Below are 27,701 nucleotides of genomic sequence, written 5' to 3'. Positions count from 1 at the left end.
AGCTAACTTAGGAGATGAAGAGTTAGCTAAATACTCACTATTGTACATAAGAGGGTGGTAATGTTCATACAAAGGAGGTGTGCTTAAATGCACCCAGGACAAAAGGAACCTTCAGCAAACCATTCAGGCCTGCTTTAAAAGGCATGTCGTGCCATTTCCAGGACCAAAAGAGTCTTTAATCTGTCACCTTGAGCCCACGTTCTATGCAGTGATGGGTTCAGTAGGGATAGATGACTAACGCTAGAACTCAAGCCACCATCCTGCTTTCCTGCCTTTTCTCTGCAGCCTACCGTTGCTCTAGGCTCAAGGACGAAACTGGGCATCCCGCTCAAGGACGAAACTGGGCATCCTGCGCTGTATACCTGGTATGAGTTACGACTATCAGGTTCAGAAAGCTATAGTGGAACCAACACGAACATGCATAGGACTAAACAGTGCTAGCAACAAGAAAGATGAGACCCGAGCACATGTCTTTATTATTATTGTTATTATTATTATTATTATATGCATGTTCGCGTTGATGTCAACAATGTTCACATCTTCGCATATGCCAGAACCAAACGATCAGCTGTATGATATTGTAGAAGGAAGAATGCATTTTAACGGTACAACACAACGGACAATATACTTTACTATGGTGATTGCCAGCATGGTCGGTGACTACCGAAACCTATGCGGGGAAATAATAGTCATGATGGAGTGGTAGATGCCAGCATACTGTGGCATGTCTTTAACCGGGCAACTACTAGAAACCAAACGTCCCTGGACCCCAGACATCGAACCTTATCCACGTACGGTGGATAATACGAACACTTCACAGGACTAACTCTAATGTGTGGCACTACACCAAAGAATATCTGTTATTTTGAAAGGTTCATGACTGTGCTAAACTCTGTGGTGAGGTGCGTTTTGCATTGCTGCAGGATGCACATGATATCTGCATTTATAGCCCCGTGGCCCGTGCACTGCGGTAGTTGGAAGTAATTACAGTACTGTACCTAGCATGTACATGTAGCTGCTCATCATGTCTATGATCTAACATATACATACATACGGTATTACCCGGTCATCTTATCAGCTCAGGAAAATGGAGAATTACATCCTTGCTATTTACAGGAGTAATACAGACTATCAATATGCAAAGCAGCACTTGAATCAATGCCAACTTGAACGGGACCACCCTGTCCTCATGAAAGACCACAACGCCATAGCCTATAACTGCATGCTGATGGCTCTGATTGCAGCTACCAGCGCTACTCTAGTAGAGTATGCTAGCATACTCTACTTTACTCTACTTTACTGTGCTGTACTGTACGACTCATGTGAGTAGTGAACACACAAATATACACACACACACACACACACACACAAACACCCACACTCACAAACACCCACTGACACACACACACACACACACACACACACACACACAAACACACACACACATACTGACACACACACATAAGCTTTCACGCGTGCATACAATGCACCTGACTTGTGGTTTAGGAGAGCAAGTTGATACAAACAAACTGGTCGTTGGGCAGCTACCGGTACTACATGTATACAGGTAGTACTGCTAGCATTAGACTTTCTCAATTCACTATCAAGTAACTCCTAGAATATGTCACATACAAAATGCTAATACTAGTAAGTAGTGGCTTGCAATGGCACATCTCTTTAAGGGTACACAATTCGCAAGTCATGTCCACCTTACAGGATGCCCATTGAAAGCACTTACCGTCTAAAACAGGCACTGTGCCCCGAAATGAGCCACAGTGCGTCCTTCAAGGGAAGAACTGCCAATTTGCAGGTAAGGAATGCAAGTCGGTGAATACCCGGAGGCTAGTTTCAAGAGGCTAGCGCACATGTGTCCTTGGCCGCTGTCTTGAGGCCAAGCACTGTAATCAGAACTGGTAGTCCCTGACACGACCCACGGCTCCAGCAAGGTGCCCAGCCTGACACACTGCACTCCTAAGCTAATTGGCAAACCCCGGCAAATTCCCAAGCGTCACGGATATCCCATACACTGGTGTACATGATCACCATGGACATTATTACATGCAGTAGCACTGATCACGTGCTAGTCAGGTTCCTCCGCCTCTCCCTCTCTAGCTCTCTCTATCTAGCTCTCTCTCTCGCTCTCTCTCTCTCTCTCTCTCTCTCTCTCTTTCTCTCTCTCTCTCTCTCTCTCTCTCTCTCTCTCTCTCTCTCTCTCTCTCTATCTCTCTCTCTCTCTATCACTCTCTCTCTCTCTATCTCTCTCTCTACAGTACATTGTACCATGCAGACCTGTCACAGGGTTGGACCAGGCGACGTGTGTATGTGTCTTTGTGTTTGTTGCGGAAAGCCATGTAGTGAATCGATTCCAGGAAACACAGCACGCGCCATGCACTCGCATGTCCTTAGACCTGTTGATTATATGTGCCTACTGAACTGAATGCAAGGGTGTCCATTGTATCCGTACACCATTGTACATTTTACTCCGGTATTTGGAAGTGTATGCAAGGGGAAGGGTGGCAAAGAGGCTGAGAGAGCTTGGTCGGCTCAGCTAAGCTTCCCCGGAAAATCTCATCACTGTGGACTGACCCGGTCCTTGCTTGAAGTTGAAGCATGCGTACACAGAAGCCTTGCTTGTAGTTATCACTGATGTACTCGTTAATTGCTACTACTATACCTGTCGTGTGTGGACATGTGCATTGTATTGTACTACTATATGTACTAGTTGTAGGAGACTAGTGTAACTTGAACTAGGGATCTCGAACTTTGTCCCCAACAATTGGCAGAAGTAAGGCTACGCGTGGTGCTCTGTGACACTTTTGATATAGCCCAGATCCTGTGAGCACTGAGAACTCTATCGAAACGGAGGACTTTGTTGGCTGCAGAAGTACTGATGTTAGTCATACAGTGCACGCCATATTCTAAAGGTAGTGTAATTATTGTGTGTGTCCTACACGTACTTGACCCGACGTACTGTAGCTACAGGCCCTTTTAAAAACCTTCCCTCCTGCGGCGGAAGCCTTCACAGACTTGCTCCAGCTAAACAGTAAACTGAAGGCAACGGTTGATTAGGTCACCACCATTGCTGTGTATAGGTGTGGTATCAGTAGCTGAGTAAGTGGCAAGATTAGACACGTAGCCGCGTAGGTCGACCAAGTCATGCTAACTCACTACATCATCACGATCACCACATCATGCCACAACTGCACGCGGGGCACAACTTCTCACTCAACATGACAATAGAGAGGTTAATATGCACGTTTTTTCCGACGTGACGCGAAAGTTCAACTCGCAGTAGAAGGTACTTGGCTCGCGCGTCGAAAAACAACGTGAGTTCGAGTGACCTGCAGCTCACGTCGAAATAATTGGAGTTTTACGCCAAATTAATATTTGACGTGAAATTGCGTGCCACGTCGGGAATAACGTGTTACGATTGCAAAGTATTAAAGTTGGGAGTCGTAAATAATAATAATAATAATAATAATAATAATATTCGCGGGATCCGCGTTAGCATCACTTGAATGTTCAGAAACACACAAGCTTTAGCCTTCGCTTCCGCAGGCCACCACTATGCCTTTACACCTTAGTGGCGAATGCAGACCTCACAAGTGAGTCAGGGGAGAGGAGGTGAGTCTCTCAACCAATCGGGCGTGTAACGGCCCATAACCCTGTAAACTGCATCCTTGTTATCCTCACTCGAGCTGAGTGTGAGTACCCAGTTGACCGTGGATGTCGGCGCAGTTCAAAACACGACTATTTTACGACTTTTTAAATAGTCTGCACAGTCTGCAATGTTTTTTTTACCAGCAGCATACATGTACGTTGTCTACAGTAAGTTGCGTTTGGAAACACAATTATACTAGCAGTCGGTGGTATTGTCTTTGGGCATACACGGACTTTTCTCCATTGCAGTAGCTATGTCGAAACCCAGTCTGGTAACTCTGCAGGTATCAGAGTGCAGGATACAAGCCACACGCCGTGCACTCCCATATCCTTACATATTCTGTTTTCACGTATTCGATGTGCGTACTGAACTGAATGTTCATCCTGCTATTTGCAACATCGGACCCATAACCATAATAATTATGGAAAGAGTCGTACGGCACGGCATGAGCCATCGAACAGCCATAGTGGCTGGACGATCTGTGCCGTAACGAGAACCCAGTCCCAGTGCACTTCACCTCTCCGAGTACCGAGTGTCAGTTAGACTCAACTAAATGTATTCCGGGTTTACGTCGTTGGAACCTTGGGATATGGTTGATAAGGAAGGCAAAGTGCTGTTTGTTCATGGCAAAACTTTGAAGGAGACAAGGAAGGGCCTGGGGGGGGGGGGGGGGGGGGAGGGGGGAGGCGGGCGGCCGGGGAGATGTTACGTTAATGCTGTTGTGCTACTTTAGCAGTAACTGTTTCAACATGCTACGCCGTGTCATTTGAGATTGATCTACAATCGGCATGTACAATGTCATGATTGTGCTACATGACTGTACATGTACGAAAGCATGTATCTGTGTACATGCAACCAACTGTTGGCGAGAACTACGTGTACAATGTAATACACAATCCTTAGAAGTATAAATGGCTACTAACAATTTGTGTTGGTCTTCAAACGCTGATCGCATTCCATATGCTACCCAAATTGTAACAGGAAAATGGTAGAGGAGGCGTGCTCTTTCCCAGATTTCTGCAATCTAACAATAAAAAATCTGTTACTAGTATGTTGTAATTTATAACATTGCAAGAGACCTAAGGTCTTCTTCAAAACGTGAATCTTCTGAGCAGTGAAACAGACTTGAATGGAGTCAAGTAGAAACCCAGAACTGGCTTGTTGTGAAAGAAACGATAGCGTGTTGTTGTTTGGTGTGGCCAAGGAAATACGTCCGGAATGTCTGGGTGTAGCAGTCGCAATTTCACACCGGATATCAGAGCATGGATGATGAAGACAAAGCCAAGGACCTCTCGAAGTCGGTTAGTAAGATCAAAAGAGCTATCTAGCTGTTCTGCTGCTGTACTTCCCGGGTACACAACACACATGTATGCATGCTACTAACTTACTAATTACTTGGGCTGAAGAGGCACAGTTCAACGCACTTGCAATGCCATGCACTCAAACATTCTTTTCAATACGCCAGCTTTTCGCTGTAGGAATCATCACGAGGAGAATCTGAATGTTGCATTAGTGAAAACTTGACTGAAAAGTAAGATTGAGGCCTTGTTTACACCACAACGATTGAAAAACGTTTTTTGTCAAAAACGTTTTCGAAAGAACACGCCGCCACAGATTTTGATAAGAGCGTTTACACGAGAACGCTGAAAAACGTTTCGAAAACGTTTCAAAGCAAAAACGGCCTTCAAAGTGTTTTTTCAATTGTTTTCGTTCCGTCTTGTTCTTATGTAAACGGTAAAAATGTTTTCGCTACAATGGAAATGCTGGGGCGGGAGAACCGGATACTCTTGTGTGCATCTGTAGTCGAAGAGGAACGTTTGTAGTGTACTGGTTCCTTTGGTTTTTTTCCTTGGAGTTGGACTGGCACGTCTGCAACACACACTGCTGTTGTAGGCGAGAGAACAATAATATCAGCAGAGAAACTGCATGGTGGATGTAGCAGTCCTCACCTGCTGTTTCACCAGCCTACGGTTACTCCACTGATTGTTTGGACAATGGAGTGCAGTGCATGTTCAACCTTCAACGTCTAGATGAGTGAGACATCTTGATGGTGCAAGAAAAAAAGGATGAAAACATGCCGTCCCCAGGCGAACACTTGCCTCTCTCTTTGCTTTCATGCTCCTTAGTTGAACACCCACACTATTCATATCGGCCATTGTCCTCACTAGTGTTGAGATGTAATACAAACACATTGTGCGGTGCCGTTGTGCGCACGTTGCAGTGGAACACCTAAAAACGCGTATCGTTTTCGTGTAAACAGCAAAAACGTTTCGAATACGCAAGAAAAACGGTTTTCAATCGTTCTCGTGTAAACGAGACCTGAAGCACGTTGACGCCATGTGGTTGTAAGGCTACATACCATATAACTCTACTTTCTTGAACGGGTAGCTTTAACAGTTTGAATGGGGGAGGGGGGAGGGGGGAGTAATTATTTCTACAAAAACTGGTATTTCAAATTTGGACTTCACGGAGAATTTCAAAGTTTTTAGGAAATTAGAGGCCACATGCCACCTACTGCTCTTTTCTCTCCGAAACTCAACACTTGCAAGCCAGATATGAAAGAAAGAAAAAATCATCAGACACACCACCGGGACTCGAACCAGGGACCTTGCTATTCGCGAGCAATGCTCTAACCAACTGAGCTACAGTATGACTCTTATCCACAGTGATGGTAAATCTATCCTTCTTCGATCAATTCATATCTGGCTTGCATCATGCTGGCAACTCACACCAATCAAGAGGGCCCTCGGCCATTCGCTTGATATCATGGGGAGCGCATCAAACTATGTCCACTGCGAGCAAATACAAATTGCAATTTCAAATTTGGACTTCACGGAGAATTTCAAAGTTTTTAGGAAATTAGAGGCCACATGCCACCTACTGCTCTTTTCTCTCCGAAACTCAACACTTGCAAGCCAGATATGAAAGAAAGAAAAAATCATCAGACACACCACCGGGACTCGAACCAGGGACCTTGCTATTCGCGAGCAATGCTCTAACCAACTGAGCTACAGTATGACTCTTATCCACAGTGATGGTAAATCTATCCTTCTTCGATCAATTCATATCTGGCTTGCATCATGCTGGCAACTCACACCACCTCTTGATTGGTGTGAGTTGCCAGCATGATGCAAGCCAGATATGAATTGATCGAAGAAGGATAGATTTACCATCACTGTGGATAAGAGTCATACTGTAGCTCAGTTGGTTAGAGCATTGCTCGCGAATAGCAAGGTCCCTGGTTCGAGTCCCGGTGGTGTGTCTGATGATTTTTTCTTTCTTTCATATCTGGCTTGCAAGTGTTGAGTTTCGGAGAGAAAAGAGCAGTAGGTGGCATGTGGCCTCTAATTTCCTAAAAACTTTGAAATTCTCCGTGAAGTCCAAATTTGAAATTGCAATTTGTATTTGCTCGCAGTGGACATAGTTTGATGCGCTCCCCATGATATCAAGCGAATGGCCGAGGGCCCTCTTGATTGGTGTGAGTTGCCAGCATGATGCAAGCCAGATATGAATTGATCGAAGAAGGATAGATTTACCATCACTGTGGATAAGAGTCATACTGTAGCTCAGTTGGTTAGAGCATTGCTCGCGAATAGCAAGGTCCCTGGTTCGAGTCCCGGTGGTGTGTCTGATGATTTTTTCTTTCTTTCATATCTGGCTTGCAAGTGTTGAGTTTCGGAGAGAAAAGAGCAGTAGGTGGCATGTGGCCTCTAATTTCCTAAAAACTGGTATGTTTACTTTAAATAGCTCTATCGAATCTACCAAATCGGAGGATTTTTTTTATTTTATCGCTGAGTTATACAGCAAGTACGGAACACGGGTTTCGGGAGGTTAGCCCCACGTAATCCATGTAGAACACGGGTTTCGGGAGGTTAGCCCCACGTAATCCATGTGTACTTTTTACGATTGTGTGTAAACACAACATTGCAAACACGAGTCCCCTGCATGAACTTTATGTGAGGCAACCATGTTTGCATATCCAGTTCAATGCCTCCTTTCAGTATGGTGTCCTTCCACAAGCATGGAGAGATGCAACAATCTCAAACCAAACATTTCCGGACACCAGCATCAACATAACTATCATTCTGTTATCTCTTCCTATCTCGTCCTGTCCTTTTCCTTTCTCTATCTCTCTATCTCTCTATCTCTCTCTCTCTATCTCTCTATCTATCTCTCTCTCTATCTATCTATCTATCTGTCCATCTATCTCTTCATCTATCCACCTCTCTGTTTAACATTCATCTCTCTATCCCATCATCAATTACTCTCTCTCTCTCTCTCTCTCTCTTTATCTAGTTCACACACTATCTCTCTCTCTGTCTCTCTCTCTCTCTCTCTCTCTCTCTCTCTCCCTCTATCGCTTCTCTATCTCATTATCACTCATTTTCTCTCTTTCTTCATCTAGTTCTCTATCTGCCTATCTGTATCTCTAGTGCTTCTCTCTTTCTCTCTCGCGTCTCTCTCTCTCTCTCTCTCTCTCTCTCTCTCATGACCTTTTAGAACGGCCTGACCAGTGATTAGCTGGATAACATCAATGTAGTAGTTCATCCACGTGCAGTAGTAGTAGTACCGGTAGTAGTTTTTAGTAGCAGTAATTCATGTTATACTTGTGTACAAGTACATGTACATGTATACCCAACAGGCCTGTGGCCTTCTTACAGGGTGTCCAAGGAGAAATTATAAGTAGGTGGAGCGAAAAAGCAGAAAATATATGCTGGGATCGTATGACAGCAGGCAGTGCATTTAAATGGTCAGCACAAATAGATGAGAGTCCAAATAGGCCTGGCCGGGACATGGATGGGAGGAGAAAGAGACTAGGGAATGTTTGGCGTTCGATATGGGAGGTAGTGCGGGTAGCATCATTGCTCATGTGAAGTGCAGCAGTGAAAGTGGAGTGGAAGGAACACTTCACACTGGTGTTCACTGTCATGCCAAAGCATTATCATCTGCTTCCAACTCATAGCCAACAAACTGCTGGACACCCCTCACTGATCAAATTTTGGACCGGAGCCTGGGAGAGGTGGGACAAGTGCTCTGTATCTCAGCTCGCACAAATTCCAGCTGGAGGAATAGTGACAGGAGTGGAAGGAAATTACTTTCAGTTTGAACAGGAGGGCACTCTCTTATTGCAGTATGGTGACTAGTGAACTGCAAAGGGGATGCAATTTCAAGGCTCTTGAACAATTTAATTTTAACTTGGAGTGCTGCTGACAACCCAGGAAGAACTTCAAGGATCTTGGAGAGTTGACAACCCAGGAGGAACTTCAAGGATCTTAGAGTGTTTTCAATCTAGACAAACAATGTCAAGCTCCTGCGCCTCAGTGCTATACTCAGCAAGTGATTGAGATCCAGAGCATTTGAAGAGGCGAATTACAAGTGTTGAGATGTGGAAAGGGTAGATAGAGAGGAACACCTCTCCCTCTTCTCCCGATGAGTGATAGGCATTCAGGATCACACCGATGGATGACTATCTCATCCTCAGGATAAGTGACAGGAATGGCATTGGCCTTGATATGGCAGGAATGACATTGAACTTCAATATGCCAAGAAAAAAGAATTCGACCAATGATGTAAGGAAGGCAGGCAAGTGTGTTCTTCAAAATACAATGTAGATAGGAAAGTAAGCTTAAGTAACCATCAATTTAAGGGAATGATAAAGGTTTTCACTGAGACTGAGAGAGAGAAGAGGCCACTTTGTTTTGTTTGTTTGGACTATTCTAACATAAGGACTAACAACAGCACTTCTAGTCACAGTAAATAGTAAGAAAAGATGAAGGTTGAACCTGCTGCAGGACACTCTTTAGTCATTGTTGCACTACTTTATAGCGTTTAAAAATCGTGGAGGATGCATCACGCAGCTTGGTAAGTAAAAAGGGGCTTGTGAGAAGCGGCTCACACTCAATCACTTCTAAGTTCTTTTCACAAATTCATTTCAGAACAAAATCAATTCAACGGTTCGGTCATAAAGTAACCATCATCAGGAATTTGTGAAAAGCAGTGATTGAGTGTGAGCCAGTGTTGCTCATAAGCCAATCACTTTTTTTACTTCATAGCTTGAGTATGGAGCATTTCGAGCACTCTTGGCGGGGTGTGCAGCTCTTTATAAAAATGCTTTGCTTCACGGAAACGTATTTCATTGCGAAGAGCTCCGCTTCGGTCCTCTGAGCTGTGCTGAGGAGCTCTAACAGAGCAAAACAGTTGCTGTCCACAGATTTGAGTATAGCTTGAGTTTAATAACGGGCCAGGTATCATCATCTACCACCCCCATTCCTCCCCTCAGGCACCATCCCAGGCGAGGATCCGACAGGGTATGAGGTAGGCTAAAGTTTCCCCAACTCGGCCCGATTTTTTCGCCCATTCGGCTTTTCGTTCGGCTCAAAAATACATCAGATACGGCTGCAAAATCAGCTGATTGTTCAAAAATGGGCTGCAAAATTGGAATATATTGGAAAATCGGCTAAAAGATTTGTTGGCGCATTGGCTTCAAAATTAGTGGGATATTGGAAGATTTGGTAGATTTTCGGCGATTCTCAAAGGCACCTTCCAAAATCGGCGAAAAGCTTAGCAATTTTTTGATGTCTCGTTTTCGGCGAATTTTTCGGCCGGCCCAGTTGGGGATTTTATTAGTAACGATCTTCTAATGGCGTATGTTTGTTTGAGAGGAGGTCAAAGGACACGAGTCACACGACCTAAATGCACTAGTACCACAAGTAAAGGAGAGAGCTCGAGCGGTCATTCTTGCAGCAACATCATTCGTTCCTACATGTAAACGCACATTGCAACAATATTTGGTAGATTTCGGCGATTCTCAAAGGAACCCTCTTAAATCTGCGAAAAGCTTAGCGATTTTTCGATAAGTCTCGTTTTCGGCGAAATTTTTGGCCGGCCAATTTGGGGAAACCGTAGTATGAGGGGAAAGGAGGGGGGGGGGTGATAGAAGATTTCGATGGGATGATAAATTAATTTAAACTCTGGAGTTCAAACCCCTCAACATATTATGGTTTGGGCACTGAGTCGATCAGACTAGGCCAAGGAGGCCGGGGGAATCAGAGTTAGTCTGATACTGTTGTATTCTACAATTCAAGGTGATGCAGACTTGAAAAGGCAACAAGAAAGCACCAAAAAAGCCCCAACGTTGGGGAACGCTTTTAATCGAGTTATGCTGTTTTGCAGCCGTTTCACCTCGACACCACTCATTTCTCCACGCACAGGATCACAAGTCCTGAAACTTTCATTCATAAAATACTTTCATGTCATCTTGCCATATATATTTACACTTACATATCGTCCTTTGTAGCGCACACTGCTACGCTCACGGCTCAACGTCCAGATGAGGACTGCACTAGTCATCAATTGTGCAGCATATCCACGGTGTTCACGTGTCAGCCTTCTTTTCATTATTCTGTCATTCTGACAACAGAACATTCCCAGCCTCTTGGGCAGGTGGTGAGGGGGGGGGGGGAGAGAGGGGGGAGGGCAGGACACTATCATGCAGTAGATCACCACAATGTTCTTATACACGAGTAAAATTTCGAGATTTAGCCTCTAACATATTACCTTTGATCATTCAAGCAACGCTGAGCGTTGTCGGTAAGAAGGCCGAAGCTTGTTGGGATTCCCTGCTCCAAGCTTAGAGAGGATGCATGGCTGATAAAACTAAACTCTGTTGTCGATTGGGTAGCAAGAGACTTGACACAGCAATCCCCATCCTTGCTGCATCCACCTCTCTGCCAACCGGAAAAATAATACTTGAGCACTTTGAACAGCACAGGCTGGAATGGATGGCTTCATTGTTCATTACGATGTTAGAGACTTTCCCATGATTTTTGAATTTAGCTGGATTTCAATTTTCTACACCTCCATACACCAAACATTCAACAAAGAAGATACAGTATTACTCCACCGCATAAATTGCGCCAAACATGTGCAATCCCTTCTCATCAAAGATACTAAAGGAAGTAGTGAAAATAGGCAACAGACAACGCGGCTCGCGACGAAAGATAAGAATTTCCAAATCAAAACAGGTGGGAAAGGAGCATATCCATGAGGCGGAATGCCAAGACGATGAACCATGGGGAGTCACACTGAGAAGAAGACAAGGATCGAAACAGAAAACAGGCCTGAGGCTTGTAGGCAGCAACATTGGAGGTGATATGGCCAAAGGCAGCGGAATCGGAAAGTCAACCATTGACCATCAAACATTGCCTCTTTCAGGTGCGTAGTGCTAGCTGTGGCAAGTGGCATTATGTTGCCCTCTTTTAACAAGCAGTAGTTCTGAGTAACATCTTTCTGTATTAGAAGCGTGTACATTCGGCGTGTGAACGGCTGCACCCTGTGCTCTGTGTGTTCAAACAGGATACTGTAAATAATAGATATACAAATTTTTGGCAGCTATTTAATTTCGGCTATATTCGGCATCGACCCAAAACGCCTAAATTAAAACGCCGATGAAAAGTTTCACAGCATCTGTTGCACTATATCATGCCCTCTACCCCACGCCGAAAATAAATCGCCGCCGAAATGTAAAAAATCGTGAAGTGCCGGAATTTTGTATATTTACAGCACTGTGCACTACCTGTACAGTCTGTGTTACCGTATGTTGCATTTGGTTCTCGTCAGGTTATGAACAATGTTCTTGGTGTACGTGTTTGAGCCACATTGTAATCATGTCACCGCCTTCTGTAATTGTAAATTCTACCATTTCCTATTCTACATAATAGACATGATGCCACCCTACCGGGCATACACTCTATGCATGCAGTGTAGACATTGCTGAGTTGGCAATGCCCGTGTGAGCGGCTCCTGGCACGTAACCAACCCTATATTGCCAGTACATGTAGTACCTCTTCCAGCTTTACCTTTCACTGAGAACATGTTTATTTTCTCCTCAGCTGCCTGAGACCTACCGAAGGATTGTGTACCCGTTCTCGAGAATGTGCCTACAGTTTGGATATGCATCGCCCGGGCCACTAGCACGTGCACAGCAGAAGTCTCTCGCCAGTAGCATTGGCTCTGGAGCCATCTTGCAGCACATGGTTACCATGGTGACATGATGTCATACGAGTCATGATATGACTGTATGATCTCATCAAGGCGACCATGACTGTGTGCCTGATACCGAATCAATCAGTGATGCAGACAGCCTCGGGTTGTTGTCCTAATACTAGTACCACCATGACAGGCAGCTAACACATTGCTCAGTACAAGGATGCAGCACAGTATCTGTCGTCGTTATTTGCACTCCAGCCCCTCACCCCCTCACTACCACCAGAAGTCCCAACTTTCGACACCACGCATTCCATGCCCCCCCCCCCAAAGGAACGACCTTCTATTGGCAACAATATTTCCAGGGGAGGATAAAATATTGTTCATAGCAGCGATTACTCCCTGGTTCCTAGCAGTTGTGATCGGAGGTCTTGCCATAATATTATTGTCACATCAGGGGCGTCGGAATTCGGTATTCTAGGGTGGTATGGTCAGCCACCTCAAGCACAATTTACTTGGGGGGTTGGGGTGGCTCCTCTGAAGATTGTCAAATTTTAGAGCCCAAATCAGTGCATCTGCTGATGGCCACATTTTGACTTCAGATAAGCAAAAGGCAGAGCGCGTCACGGAGCACTTCAAGGATTTATTCTGTAGAGATCAATCAGCTGCTATCCAGAAGCCAGTCCCTCACCGGCTAAGTGTGGCAGTGTCTCCAGTGGAGGTGGAAACAGCGATGAAACGACTCAAAAACGGAAAGGCTTGTGGGCCGGACAAAGTTCCTGGAGAATTACTGAAGTATGGAACATCACAACTATCCATCGTAGCGGCAGACATCATCAACCAAAGCGTAGCAGAGGGTGCTGACATGTCATCGTTCATCGGACTTGGCACACTGATTCCTTTACAAAAACCAAAAAAACCTAGAGGACCCGTGACTAGCCTGCGTCCCATTGTCCTCCTGAACACCATCCGAAAAGTTTTCTCCCTTGTGGTGCTCTGCCGAATCGCAAAGGACATTGCTCGTTATGTCGGTCCAACTCAATCTGGCTTCAGACAAGGCCGAAGTACAACAGATGTGGTATGGACACAGCGCTGGATTGCGGCCAAGGCGAATCGATACAACTGGGAATGCCACATGCTGGGGATTGACATGTCCTGTGCGTTCGACACGATCGATCGCACCGAACTGTTAGACGTCATGGCATCAGTGACTGGCCCCGATGAAGTGCGCATGATCCAGCACCTACTGTTCCACACACAGATATCAGTGAAAGTAGGAAAGGCAACAGCCAATCCGCTTCTCAGCACCATCGCCCCCCCCCCCCCCCCCCCCCAGGGAGATGGCCTGAGCCCTGTTCTTTTTTATTTGTTACCTGGAGGAAGCACTGCGCCAAGTGAGAGCAAACCTTCCCTAACGCCCCTTTCGCCGACCGTCACATACCCGGAGAAACAGGTTACGCCGATGATGTGACATTGTACTCAACCAGTGAGGAGTGGTTGAAGCGAAGCCTCCCCATCATTAGCGCAGAACTCGGGGATTGGTCCCTTACAGTAAACGAGACCAAGACCGAATTCTTGCATCTGACATCAACTTCAGAGTCCTGGCGGTCCAGCAGGCAGCCAGGGTCCCTCATTGGCGACAGCGAGGACTTGGAGCAGAGGAAAGACCTCGCTTCGAGTGCATATGGTAGGATGTATAGCCTCTGGCTGAGGCGTGGGAAGGTCAGTGAGCAGAGGCGCATCCGACTGTATAATGCCCTGGTTCTGCCCGTTCTTTTGTATAACTGCGGCGCATGGGGGCTCACGGTGGCACAAGCAGAATCACTTAACGTATTCCACCGGAAGCAGCTCCGACGGCTCATTGGCATAGTCTACCCAGCCAGGATATAAAATACTGAGCTGTATGAGAGGTGCAACACGGAACCACTATCTGACATCGTGGGCAGGAGAAGATGGCAGCTAACCAGCCATATTCTCCGTATGGACAGAGATGCGCCGCCATGGATCGCGCTGATGGGCTATTTTGCAGGAGATGCCAAGGCTGGGCGTGGACGTCCAAGGACATCCATTGCGACGCGCATCACAAGCGACTTACAGAGAAGGAACATCGACTTGAAGCACAGCAATCAGCTGGAGAATGTGAGGGCCATCGCTCTGGACAAGCCTACATGGAGAAATCTGGCCGACAATCCATGATCTGGCGTCACAGGTCATCATCAGTGCACCGTATTAATAATTATCTTGATAATGGAATTTGATCATAGGAGATAGGACAGAATTGGAACGTGTAATTATACTCACATAATTATATTATTACGCGTGCTGTGGTATTATTATTATTATTATTATTATTATTATTATTATTCCCGTAGCTATGCAGAGGACGTTACTTCAGTAACGTCTGGCGCTGGCCAGGGTCCACACAGCTTTAATTTGGTATTTGTGTGTTTGTGTCACGCCTGGCGCTATCCCGTATCTGTACCGTACCGTACCGTACCATCAAACACAGCTGGCCACATACAGCTGGCCGCAATATTCAAATAGGGCTTTCAAACGCAAGATCACAACGTGAAGCAACTTGGAAGAATGAGTATGAATGCGAAGTGTATTGGGGAATGCATGTAGGGCAATAGCGCGGTTCGAATCCCAGGTTATGCCTGAAAAAATAGGAGAATTGAAAAATTTATAAGATCCCTATGCTTTTTTTTTTGCCTAGGTCGGTAGACGGTGTCGTATTACCCTCGACCGTATCTGTCCCGTACCGTACCATACCATCAAAGACGGCTGGCCGGCCACAAACAGCTGGCCACGATATTCAAATAGGGCTTTCAAATGCAAGATCATAACGTGAAGCAACTTGGAAGAATTAGTATGTATGCAAAGTGTATAGGGGGATGCATGCAGGGCGATAGTGTGGGTTCGAATCCCAGGTTATGTCTTGAACAAAAAAAGGAGAAATGAAAAATTAATTTTTGCCTAGGTCATCAAGGCAAAAAAGCATAGCGTTGGGCCCAGAGCTTCCAAGCTCTCTCGTTATTATTATTAATCAGTGCATTTTGTTGATTCAGGGAGTACCCCGGGCAAAAGTGGTGCGGTCAATACCGTAGTGACCACAGCGTGTCCTACGCCCCTGCTCATCACCGTCCTTTTGAAAGCAATGTAATTTGCCGATGATCATGGCTGCTCTAGAACACTGATTGAACGACTCCATGGTATGCGGGTCATGTGTAATTGTAGAAGTACAAATTGTGTATAGCACGGCACTCGGCCTGTCCCTTGAAGTGCTGGACTCGCTTAAAACCGTAACTCCCTCTTTTTCAGACTCTTCACAGGACATTATCACATTCCCCATCAGTGTGCAACTCTACATACCAGTCCCTTTTCTATGGGGTACGCTTCCCCGCCGACGAAAACTCACATTGTAGCGCGTACATACTGGGTCTACTGTACAGCACTGGTAAACTGCACTGACCTGCTTTTACCATGGTAACAAGGGTCCATACTAGTACAGTCATGTATTGTGAAACGTTCTTCTTGACAAGCCTATACTTGCGTCTGTTTATTAGCCAATGCCGGGCTTATATCCAGGTACAACCTGGTGGGTCTGTTACCTTTATATGCACGGAATTACAGTACAGCATGTTGACCATGTTCCAGCAAAGCACGATTGACAATACTCAAGCCATGAGTTGACTGGATTATGACTTGTTGCTTGCCAGTGCTTGGTCTTGCAACGGCAGAACAGCAATGCCAGTCACAGAGTGCTGGGTGCTCCACGCTCTGTAAACCCAGGAAATTATTTTGAATATTACACGGTGCTGGAATCGGCGGGGTGAGAAGTACACGTGTGACGGAGCCTCGGTACGTTTCTCTGTCACTTGAGGCCAAGGAGGTACACCTTTTCAGAGTTCCACTGTAATCACAACCCTTTCCCTCCAACTCAATGCATGCCACTAACAAAACAGAGAGGTTCCGGGCCGTCCAATAGAGTGCTCAATGCCGAATAGCAGAGCTACTTCCAACAAGAAGACACAGTGTCGTCTGATGATTGCCTAGTGCGTGAAACTCGGAGTAAAAACACATTCTTCATCCTCTTCTCCTCGTTGCCTGCCACTACCATGTACCATTCAGTTGACATGCTTGATAGGTAACCATAGCAATGCCACAACCGTACCGGGGGGGAGGGGGGGGGGGGTGGCACTGTCTTTCCCTTTTCCAACCCTGTGCCTACTTACATCCACCAGCACAAAGGCGAATGATACCTTTTCTGTGGCGGTGCCGGGGATTAAGGATGCACACACTGTATAATCCAGAGCACGGCCCCCAGTTTTTGCCACGAAATACAGACATCCATCCTATTTATCACCGTAAATTTGATTATCGGAGTATAAGCTGTACCCCCCCCCCCCCCCTTTGGGTTAGTTTTGAGTGTTCAAAGTGCGGCTTATACTCCGGAAAGTACGGTGCACTGTACACCCATGCACTATGCTGAGCATATACCAAAAAATCCAGCTCAAACAGATACTGCATGCAATCCCAAACATCCGCCAAATAGTGAGGCTGGTCTCCGAGGGCCTCTAACTTCAAATCCTGGGACTGCGCAGAGTGGAAAAGAAAAAGACGGGTTTCTGAATGCTTGTCATTCAGACACCAAGAAAAGCTCTATATGTATTATGAACAACGCTTCTGCAGATTGCTCTTCTTTACACCGTTATTCTTTAATGCCGGTTTTGAGAAACCCAGTGGTTCTCTAAGGTGTAGGTATCGGCGAGTTCACTTCCCAACTGTGGTGAATAGGTCCAATACAAGCTTGCTTTTGTTGACTTCCAAACAGTGTGTGGTAAACAGGTCCAATACTAGCCTGCTTCGGTTTACTTACCAACTGTGGTGGATAGGTCCAGTGAAAGTTTGCTTTTGTTCATGGTCCCACCGGACGATGATGACGCCGAGGATGATGATGATGAGGCGCTGGTGGCAGTAGCGTGTGCCATTGCCATATACTTGTACTGCTGCTCTAGGTGATCAACGAGTGACTGGGGTTGCGAGAGTGGCAGCTTTCCAGGCACTACTACTCCTGATCTTCTCAAGACTATGTGGAACTGTAGTCAAAAACACAGAGAAACGGAATATAAACACTAAACGTTAGCTCTATATAGGAACTTTCCACCTGTTTCATGCTCATGAGAAACCCTGCCATACGGCACTCCAGAACTGGTTTGGATCGTCACCTTAGAAGTGAGCGGGGCATGGTGCATGTGCATTTTCTCCTAATTCAGAACAATCATCTGGTGAGGGCTTGTGCCTGCATACATGGATGCCGATGGAGTCTCCATATGAGGTTCAGTAAAATGACAGCTTCTGGGTCCGACACGCCATTTATTCTTGTCAGGTGCCAGCGTGTTAGTCCAAGCTGAATGGTGGGCCATTAAGGTGCAGAGTTTTGATGTACTGATGGCAGACGAATAATGATGACAGGCATAAACAGTAGAGAATAAGTTGCTGCACAGTAACCTATTCCAATAGAAATGTTGAACTGGTACTAGGTAATCTCGGTAAGAGTGATCTTTGGTCTTCCGCATGATGTGCACTTAGCGCAGACTAAACAACAACCTACTTGTACTACCATGGCAACCTCAATTTCCTGAATGGGTGCCATACCCCTATTTACACATGGATCTCTGTCTTCACAATGTTCAACACGTCACTGTATATGCTACAATTTACCAGCCTGCCAACCAGTCCACATGTCTCAAGCAAATTTTCTCGCAAGGCCAGCACTACCATAGCAACACCAGTCAGGATTGCCCAGTTGCCCAGTACTACAGTGTAGCCTAAAGGATTCCATGTTGCTTGCCAAATTCTTTCCCATGCACATGTGTACTGTGGCGATTATGATTGATTGTACAAGTTGTTGACCTCCCTCCAATTTGCTCACAAAATACCAAAGCCAGCATGCAGGTTGTGGGTGTGACTCCACTGGACATTGTCGCTTGAAGTCACTCTTTTTACACACATCGCCGTGCTGGGGGTAGGCTATAAAAGATATACTGAATAGCGGTTTGCTCCTATTCGTTCGCCTTTGGAAGGGGTTGTACGTTTTTCCATGATTGTGCTTTCAAGCAGGAAACCGTGTCCTGCACAGGCAGTTCCATATCCAACATTTCCTCTGCTCCACTTTCTTCTTCCTTATAAAGAGAGAGTTTGTTCTCTTCAATAGAGCGCTGCAAAACTGCTGAATGGCAGCGACACGAACTTCTAAAAATGTTTCAATTCACCCTGCTTCAATCCCTAGCTTTGTTTCCTGGTGGACCATGTGGAGTCCAGGCCATTGCGGTCATTGCGATGGGAAACAGCCATGTTGGAGAACTTGCAAGTGATGGCAGCCTGGGACGAAAGCATTCTTCATGCACAATCGCTTCCTGCTCGTATTCCGCCAAATCATTGGCCATTAGCACCTTGTACTGCAACCAAGGAAGTGATGCGGCCACAGCTCATACAGTTGTTACCGATATCCACCTGACAGACTACATCTGCCTTCCCATCCCTGTACTGTGCATATACTGGTGACAGGTTTCAACTGAGTAATACTAATAGTGCAGAAGCACAGGCATAATGGAGCACATCCGACAAAATACAGCTCATGGACTAAAGCTGAGGTATTCTATGATGGTGTGTCAATGTGTTCGGACTTTCACCCCTACTATCATGCCCACGCCTCTGCACCAGACCACCCACGTATTGCACCGCCTGACAGCTGAAATCATAATGGTACATCTTCAAAAGCTGAGAAATGATACTACAGTACATCACGGTATAATGCCAAAGAGACTGTTTAGAATTAGTAACAAACTATGTACTCCATTAATAAACCTGCCCATTTCCGAATTTCATCCTAGATATCATCACTGCCCTCGGCACAGCCCGCATGGCATACACGTGGACATAATCCTCACCTACCCTTACTGGAATTTCATAAAAGACAATAAAATAATAATAATATAAATTATACCAGAAGAAAGGTTGTACATTGTCTTCGGAAACGACAGCTGATGTGTTAATGGCTTGATAACTACGGTTAATCAAACGCCACTGGTGCGCCCTGGCCGATTATTCATCTTGTGATCAATAATTTGATTTCCCATCCTCAAACATACCAGCAATGCAATTAATATTCAATGGCTTGCCACAGCAGACTGTTCTGGACAATGGGGTGCCAAGAAAAAGGACGACAGCTGAACGTCGTAGTAACAAATTCCGTTCGCTGCATGACCTCAAAGATTTCATACCAAGTTTGTATTGCACAGCATGGTTGCCTAACAGACGACATTCTGAGTGTTTTCAAACTGTTGAAGGACAGGGTTCCAAGCCGAAAAAATTCTCTTTGAAAAGGCGGCGAGGTGACAAAAGTTTAAGGACTGCAATAAACAGCACAAGCTTAAGCGTCATTTCACAAAGGTTTTACACGGACTCTGTTAGATTTACTGAATGTCGACCTGTAGAAATGTTTCTAATGTCGGGATGTTGCGTACAATGTAGCGTTCTTGAGCCATTGTTTCTCTTTGTCCATCCGCACCACTTTCACTAGAATTTGTTCGTGACACCTGAATAAAACCTCCGCGAAATGACGCTTTAGCTGCTTCTGTTTACTGCAATCCTTAAATTTCTCTTTGCGTTGAGTTTACTATGCACATGGAGCTGATAAGCCAGTACAGTGAAGCCCTACTAAGGGTCTCCAGTCTCCAGTACCTTTTTACGTGACCACCACAGAAAGTCGTGACTAAACGAGTATCCAACACGTAACGGTATCAACAAAACAGTCATAACACACGGTAGGAAGAAGACGTACTCTTTAGGATTTGCGCACTTTGCGTGTTCGGGGTCCCAATTTTCTCACGGGGATGCTTCATATGAACCACTCCGCCTGGTTCACGTGATTCACATGGAAACAAAACCAACGTCAACAACAGAGCATTTGCGTGTGCACCATCTCAATCAAGGGTGGGGGGGGGGCACGGCTCACTGAACGATTAGGAATGTTCATTGTTGCAGTTCAGTGCTTTGTGCTTTACATGGAATGATGTTCAAAGAAAACCAGCGCTAGGTACGTGTGCGTGGTGGGAGCAGGCCAACTGCATCATGGCCCAGCTTTGGGGGGGGGGGGGGAGGGGGGGGGGTCCCACCAATCCTGTTACAAAACAGTACTGTACTAGTGAAAGTTGATACCCGGGCATGCAGTACTAGTATCTAAATAGCCAGGACTGAGCCACTGCGAATGAACCCCGGGCTATGCCCCTGGTACAAAGGTGCGCTATCATTGATACCCTTTGCATGTAAAAGTTCGCACGTGAAGACTCTGTAGCCCTTCTAATACAATACTGTATTACCAGACCAGGAGCCAGATCCCCAGGGGTCCCCCTGTGGTATGAAATCTGGAATTGGTGGAGACGGGTATGAACATGGGTCGCGTCCCGGGCGCTATACCAGTGGTGTCGGCCCTGATCATACACACCTTCACCTAACACATCTCCCATTGCACTGTTATACTACTGGTGTGTGTGTGTGTGTGTGTGTGTGACATCCGTGATTATGGAATTCGAATGCCACTTAGGATCCTTCACCATAACATTGCACCTGTCCTCCTAACTCTGTGCCCTGGGTGGTATCCATGCTGTGGATATCAGCACAGTGGTAGCCAGTCCAGGGGAACATCAAGAGCAATTGGGAGCACCAGAAACAGCTCACCCTCTTTTCTCCAAGAGCCTGGCATGCAGGAAAGACTAGGAGCTACTCAAGAAAAATGTGTTTGTTGCCACTCAGGCTAACACTCACACTGACACTCGCACCAACACTCACAACGCAATCTGTGCTATAAAGTGAATCTGGCTCTCAAGATTCTCCAACAGCTTGGCAAGGCCACCATGCCAGTTGATTAGGGACTCCGGCAGCTACCACCACTACAGGCCAGTGGGGACTGGGTATAATGGTCATGGTTAACTTAAAGACCAGAAACTGACAAAACTGATCTCAACTGCGCTGAGTACCATCTCAAGAGCCTTGCACTGGTCACAGAGTTCATCCTGTCCATGCTCTGACCCTGGCCTCCACCACTACACTAGTCTCGACCACTACTAAGTTACCGGTAGTTGGTACCAGGTGGCTGCATCATCATTTCGACATTAGACCAGAAGCTTGTCAAACATTCAAAAAGCAGAGTTCACAAACCTGCACGAAGTATATGGACCTCTTTCATAATATCTATATGGAACCATCATATTTTCAGAGAGCATTCTGCCAGACTCATCTTCAATCGGATACCACTTCTGATATCCTCGAGATCTTCTGCGAAGGGACCAGAAGAGACTAATCACTTGCGAAAAGTGCAGGATACATTTTCTCTATACTTCAAGGTAACTAACTTGCGGTCACCTTGATACTATACGCATACGCATACATGCCGAAATCAACGCCCTGATGCAGTGATGGTACCAAGGTCACCCATGCAGCATGCTAACCTGTCTTCAGGGGAAACCCAACCGCACCCTGTGGGTGGAAAACCCCATTTCAACATATTGCATGCTGCTATTCCGAAATGAGATCGCACCACGAATTCACCCCAACGCCACACAAGACCTGGTTCAAGTACTTGTAAGTAAGTAGTTGTCACTGGGAGTAAGATTGTGTTCCATCACAATGTGTATGCACTACGATTAGACCGTTCATGAACTTCGTTTTGTCTTGTTCTAGAACCCAGCCAACACTTGCCAGCACTTGTTGCAAGTTCACGTATGTGTGTATAACTAGAATGTGTACTAAACACACCCATAGATATACATTGTACTTGGAGTTCTCAACCAGGAACACGAAAGCACAGTACAATATGCACAGTATAATATGCAGGTGAATGCACTGTAGCATGCCTTCCCGGGCTATTTTATAACATGCCACGTTACTGTCATCTCGATCACAACGCCACCTCAAGTCATTTCTTTTCAAACTTCAAAATACAAATTAGGCCAACCGGCCTCCTGTGCAGGCCAATAACGTTATTACAAAGACCAACGTTCATTTGTCATCTTCTATGGCAAAGACGTAACATGCTCTCTGACCCTAGGGTAAGCAACTATGGCTGTCCCAACATTCTGCTTTGACTGGGTGTGATGAAGAAGGTTGGGAAATGTCAGACACTGTCCATCCTTTTTTTTCCTATTTGGGGATCGCAACACTAGGTTTACTAGCGAATGTTCCTGTTAACCTAGGGCATAACACAGCTTTCCTGACTGACTACCAGTACGGGATGGGCTATTGACCTTGTGTTACACATAGTCATAGCCTAAACAGGGGATTCCCTATCCTTATGCCTTCCTGATTTGCTGGGCAACAAAAATGTGTATTGCCTGCAACAATCTTTCAACTCTAGTCTGGGGGGATTGAATCACACGATTGCCACGACCTGTCACTGATCCAGCCAAAACCTAGCGACAACGGGGACGCCCACCAAATGTTTGCTCCGTCCCCAGCCCGACAGGAATCCAGCAGAAACGCCAGTGTAGTGCGCGTTTGCAGCGAACTGTACAACATCGCTCAAGACTAGTGCTTTCAAGTGTGCTGGTTCGTGTTCCTCTACACGAACACAAGTGCAGCTCATTGAGTTTCCAACACCTGCTTCAGTTTTTCATCGACCTTACTACAGGACTATAGAGGATGTCGCCCGCAAGGCGAACGAATAGCCAAAATACAACACACTTCAGCCAACTAAAAACACACACACAACATAACCTCACCTGCCAAAACTGTGTTAGTTGTCTTCGCTTCTTTCACTCAACGTCCGGAAGTCCGGCTCTGAACTCGGAAATAATATTTCTGGGTCGCTCTCCAAATTTTCAGCTGGCGCTGGATGCGAAGGGCAACTCTCAATTCAGCCTATTGTGGCTACAAGTAGTGCTGCGCGCGGTGACTCGAAAGGGCCCACAACAAACGCGTTTTCACGAAACAGCGCACTTCACTGGACACGAAACACAGATGGCCGACAATAGCAGAACACACGAAAGAAGCGTCCGATGGCTGATCAGATTGGCATCGACTGATCACTGAACTGTAGAGTAACACTAACACTAGTGCCAGTAGTGGGGCCTCACGCGTACACCTACACCATGTACACGGTACACCCTGCTTCAGCGCGGAAGTAGCAACACGTGCTATAGTCAGGGAGCCGACCTTCAAAAAAGTGGCGCTCCAGGTCGGGCGAGATGGAGTACAAGATCTCTTCAGCAATGGGTTATGGGTCTATCAGAGAAGGGCTTTCGAGTTCTTGGCCATCCCAAAGCTGTGCACGGACATCGCGAGGACGCATTTTGTTCGACGATCAAATTCACAATTGTCAAGCATTTAGGCGCAAATGTTTTTCGTTCTCAGCCGACTTCTCGGTTTGAGAAGTAGGTGCGCACGCTCAAAATTCCAAATCAGTGACTATGCGCCTGTCCAGAAGATGACGACGCTGCAAGCTTACTTTCTCAAAGCGTGACATACATTTTCATTACGATTTTGACTTTGAATGTGAGAATAGTATTGCCATCGTCAGGTCCACTAGTCACGAAGCATGGCGCTTCTGGACAAAAGCGCAACATAGAGTGTGTACCAGCAATAGTGCACAATAATACTCGCGCCTACTCCGGCAATTCTGCAACGCGTGCAAGCAAAGTTTCAAAAGTATATTTCCAGGTCTGACTGAGGTCGAGTCGAGCGAAGATTCCGGCAGAGTAGGCGAGATGTTGCTTGCTGACAAGTCGGCCTCCGCGTCCCTGAGTCCTGACTGCCAGTGCCACAGCCGTATGCACCAGTGACCAGTCACCGGACGTGCAAGATCATCATCACCCATGTCGGTACTCTGCCTGGCCTATTTATCTGCTGGTGGTGTCAACTCCGTTGCAGTTTGCCAGCTTGTTTGTTCCGGTACTCGTTCTTCACTGGTTCAGGTGAGCCTAGCTGCTTTTGCACAAAATACTTTGTGGATCCTGTGAGAGATCATGTAACTCGAAAACGAGACGTTGTTTGAAACAAAGGTAGAATGACAATCACTGCCAGTTCCACATGCACTTCTGACAGGAACTACGACAGACGTCTACGTGGCAGCACCAAAGGAGAGCATGGGATAGGCAACATCACAAGATAGAACATACATGCGCGCACGTACTACATGTGTGCGAGCTTGTGTACACGCGCGCACGCCCACACACGCTTGCAAGCGTGTACTCACATGTGTGCGAGTGTGCATGAGTGCACACACACGCACACACATGTGACTCTCTGTTCGCACACACACACACACACATACATGTGTGCGAACATGCGCGCATTCATCACACACGCGTGCGCACATACACACAGGTGGATGCGCACATGCCAATGCTCACACACACACACGCATACACGTGTACATGTGCACGCACACACACGCGTGCGCGCTTGCACGCACACACACTCGTGCGCGCTTGCACGCACATACACACAGGTGGATGCGCACATGCAAATGCTCACACACACATACACGCATACACATGTACATGTATATGTGCACGACACACGCACGCGTGCACACACAGGTGGATGCGCGCACATGCATGTGTGCGAGATTGTGTACACGCGCGCACGCCCACACACGCGCGCAAGCGTGTACTCACATGTGTGCATGAGTGCACACACACGCACACACACACACACACACACACACACACACACACACATGTGACTCTCTGTTCGCACACACACACATACATGTGTGCGAACATGCACGCATTCAACACACACGCGTGCGCACATACACACAGGTGGATGCGCACATGCCAATGCTCACACACACACACACACGCATACACGTGTACATGTGCACGCACACACACGCGTGCGCGCTTGCACGCACATACACACAGGTGGATGCGCACATGCAAATGCTCACACACACACATACACGCATACACATGTACATGTGCACGACACACGCGTGCGCGCACACACAGGTGGATGCGCACATGCAAATGCTCACACACACACGCTCATACACGTGTACATGTGCACGACACACGCGCGCGCCCGCACACACACACATGGATGCGCACATGCCGATGCTCACATGCATACATACATATAAACACACACACTCATGCACGCGCGCGTCATTATCTACGAATCTCAGAAACATGCAACACGCGGCCAGAAGTTAATCATCACCAGTGAACTTGCTGTGATTGTGGTACCAACAACATGCTGTGCAAGAACGTCACCATCATCGGCTGCTCTGAGGTAGCATTCCAGAATGGCAATTTACAAAGCCGCTGTCTAGTGCCCTACTATCATCTCCACGGAGCAGCAGTCGGAACCCAGGAGATAACTGCTCTGCATAGCTGCAAACATCGCAAAGGTTACAGCACTGGATGCTTCTAGTGCAACGGGTCACCCCAACCCTGTACTATACTTGCTGGTGCATGTCCGAATGTGACAACCCAATCATTAGCGCCCATGTTCTGGACCGTCGCTAACGCTTCCGCCCAGGGCCTTATTACGGGCTTTTACGGTACTCGCCGATGCATGTCCGAATGTTGCAACCCGCTCAGCAGCACTACACATGTGAGCAACAAGTGGACGTCGTTGGCAGCACAGAGCAGAGGATCGCAAACCGGATGAAGAATGGATACTGTTCTCCATGATGAAGGGATCAAAAACCGTTCAACACAGATATTGCGCTACATCGTCTTGCCTGGATGTATGCGGTGCCGATGCATATCGCGTCCAAGACACTGTTTACATATCTGCATTCAGCCTTTGTTCACATAAATATGATGCACCGTAGCTGTAGTTTTAAAATGATTATATTCTACATGTTACCGCCACATTTACTGATTGCGTTTGCGGAAATTCCTAAAATTAATATACTACGTCTACTACTACTCAATTTACCACACAAAGGACTGAGTGAAGTAGGGAAATAATCATCCCATGATCTTCTACAATGTGAATGCTTCCACGTACGCGCATGTCATTGTGCAGCATCCGAAACTTCAACAAAACAATGATTCAAAGAGACGTTATTCAAGATAAGTCATGCATTTCTACGTTCACTGGTATAATCAAAGATTCCGTTCAAGGCAGCTGCCATGGTGTGTACCTTACCACCTTTAACACACGTTGTCAGTCCGCTCATTGACTAGCATGAAATCGTTTGTAGCAGGAGTACTCTTGTTTGTAGTGAGGATCAATCTACAAAACACTATTGGTAAAAACAATCAAGAGTCACCTCGATGGAGACGGACAGTTCCTACGAGACCTGCCTGTCGACATCAGGGTCAAGTGGCAAGTCATTTAGCCGTTACGCACGACAATCTCAGGAACACCAGTCATGTCCTCCGACGACGAACCAGCTACTGTATGTTTGTCTTCAGAACTCAGAACGACACAATTATACAAACAGAATGAAAAATGCTTCATCGACGGTGTGACTTTGCGTTTCGCTTCGTGTTTCTTTGTGTTTCTCTTGAAAATCTAGCACAATTGAGTCATTCGCATGAAAATGTCTGGTTACGTCAGCGAAACCCGCTGATTTCCCCATTTTTCAAGCGCTGAATGGCGCAAAAACTGTGAAATCACGGCAACGAAATAGTGTTCGACGAGCGAACAAACCTCCTTGCACCGGCATTGCTGCACAGCTTCGGGACGGCCAAGTTCTCAAATCGTCCTCTAGAGACCCTTGCCTACCTCTGTGCGAAGTTTCAAGTCCTCCCTCTGAAGTGGCATACCCCGAAAATAAAAAGCATCCTACAGATTTCAGCTCCCGGACTACTAGATTCAGACAGAGTGTGAGTGGCTTGGCACCCGTAGATCTGCACTGACTGGGGACAGTTCGCGGTACGTCCCCAGATTGGCACGAGACAAGAGAGGCGAAAATATTATTATTATCATGATCACGTTCATTATCAGCTGATGGCCCAGGGGATGTGTTTAGTTCGAGAGTAGCTCATCAAACTACGTACCGGTAATTACATGAATTAACTATGCATGCAGTTGG

General features: G+C 46.4%; 1 protein-coding gene across 2 annotated transcripts in view; it reads right to left on the bottom strand.

Moving 5' to 3' along the window:
• The window catches only part of LOC135804848 (homeobox protein Nkx-2.1-like), a 36,427-nt gene extending 12,749 nt beyond the window's left edge, over positions 1 to 23,678 (bottom strand). For both annotated transcript variants that reach the window (XM_065318813.1, XM_065318814.1), the window contains exons 1-2: positions 23,428 to 23,678; positions 17,526 to 17,745 (exon numbers count right to left, since the gene is read on the bottom strand). In XM_065318813.1, coding sequence (XP_065174885.1) covers positions 17,526 to 17,643 — 118 coding nt within the window. In that variant the 5' untranslated portion in view covers positions 17,644 to 17,745; positions 23,428 to 23,678. The remainder of the gene's footprint in view (positions 1 to 17,525; positions 17,746 to 23,427) is intronic.
• Positions 23,679 to 27,701: the final 4,023 nt, after the last annotated feature.

This window comes from Sycon ciliatum, chromosome 1 (genome assembly GCF_964019385.1).
Source record: "Sycon ciliatum chromosome 1, ocSycCili1.1, whole genome shotgun sequence".
NCBI classification, from domain to species: domain Eukaryota; kingdom Metazoa; phylum Porifera; class Calcarea; order Leucosolenida; family Sycettidae; genus Sycon; species Sycon ciliatum.
The sequence above is the reverse complement of the archived record's forward strand: the minus strand, read 5'-3'. Positions and strand labels throughout refer to the sequence as shown.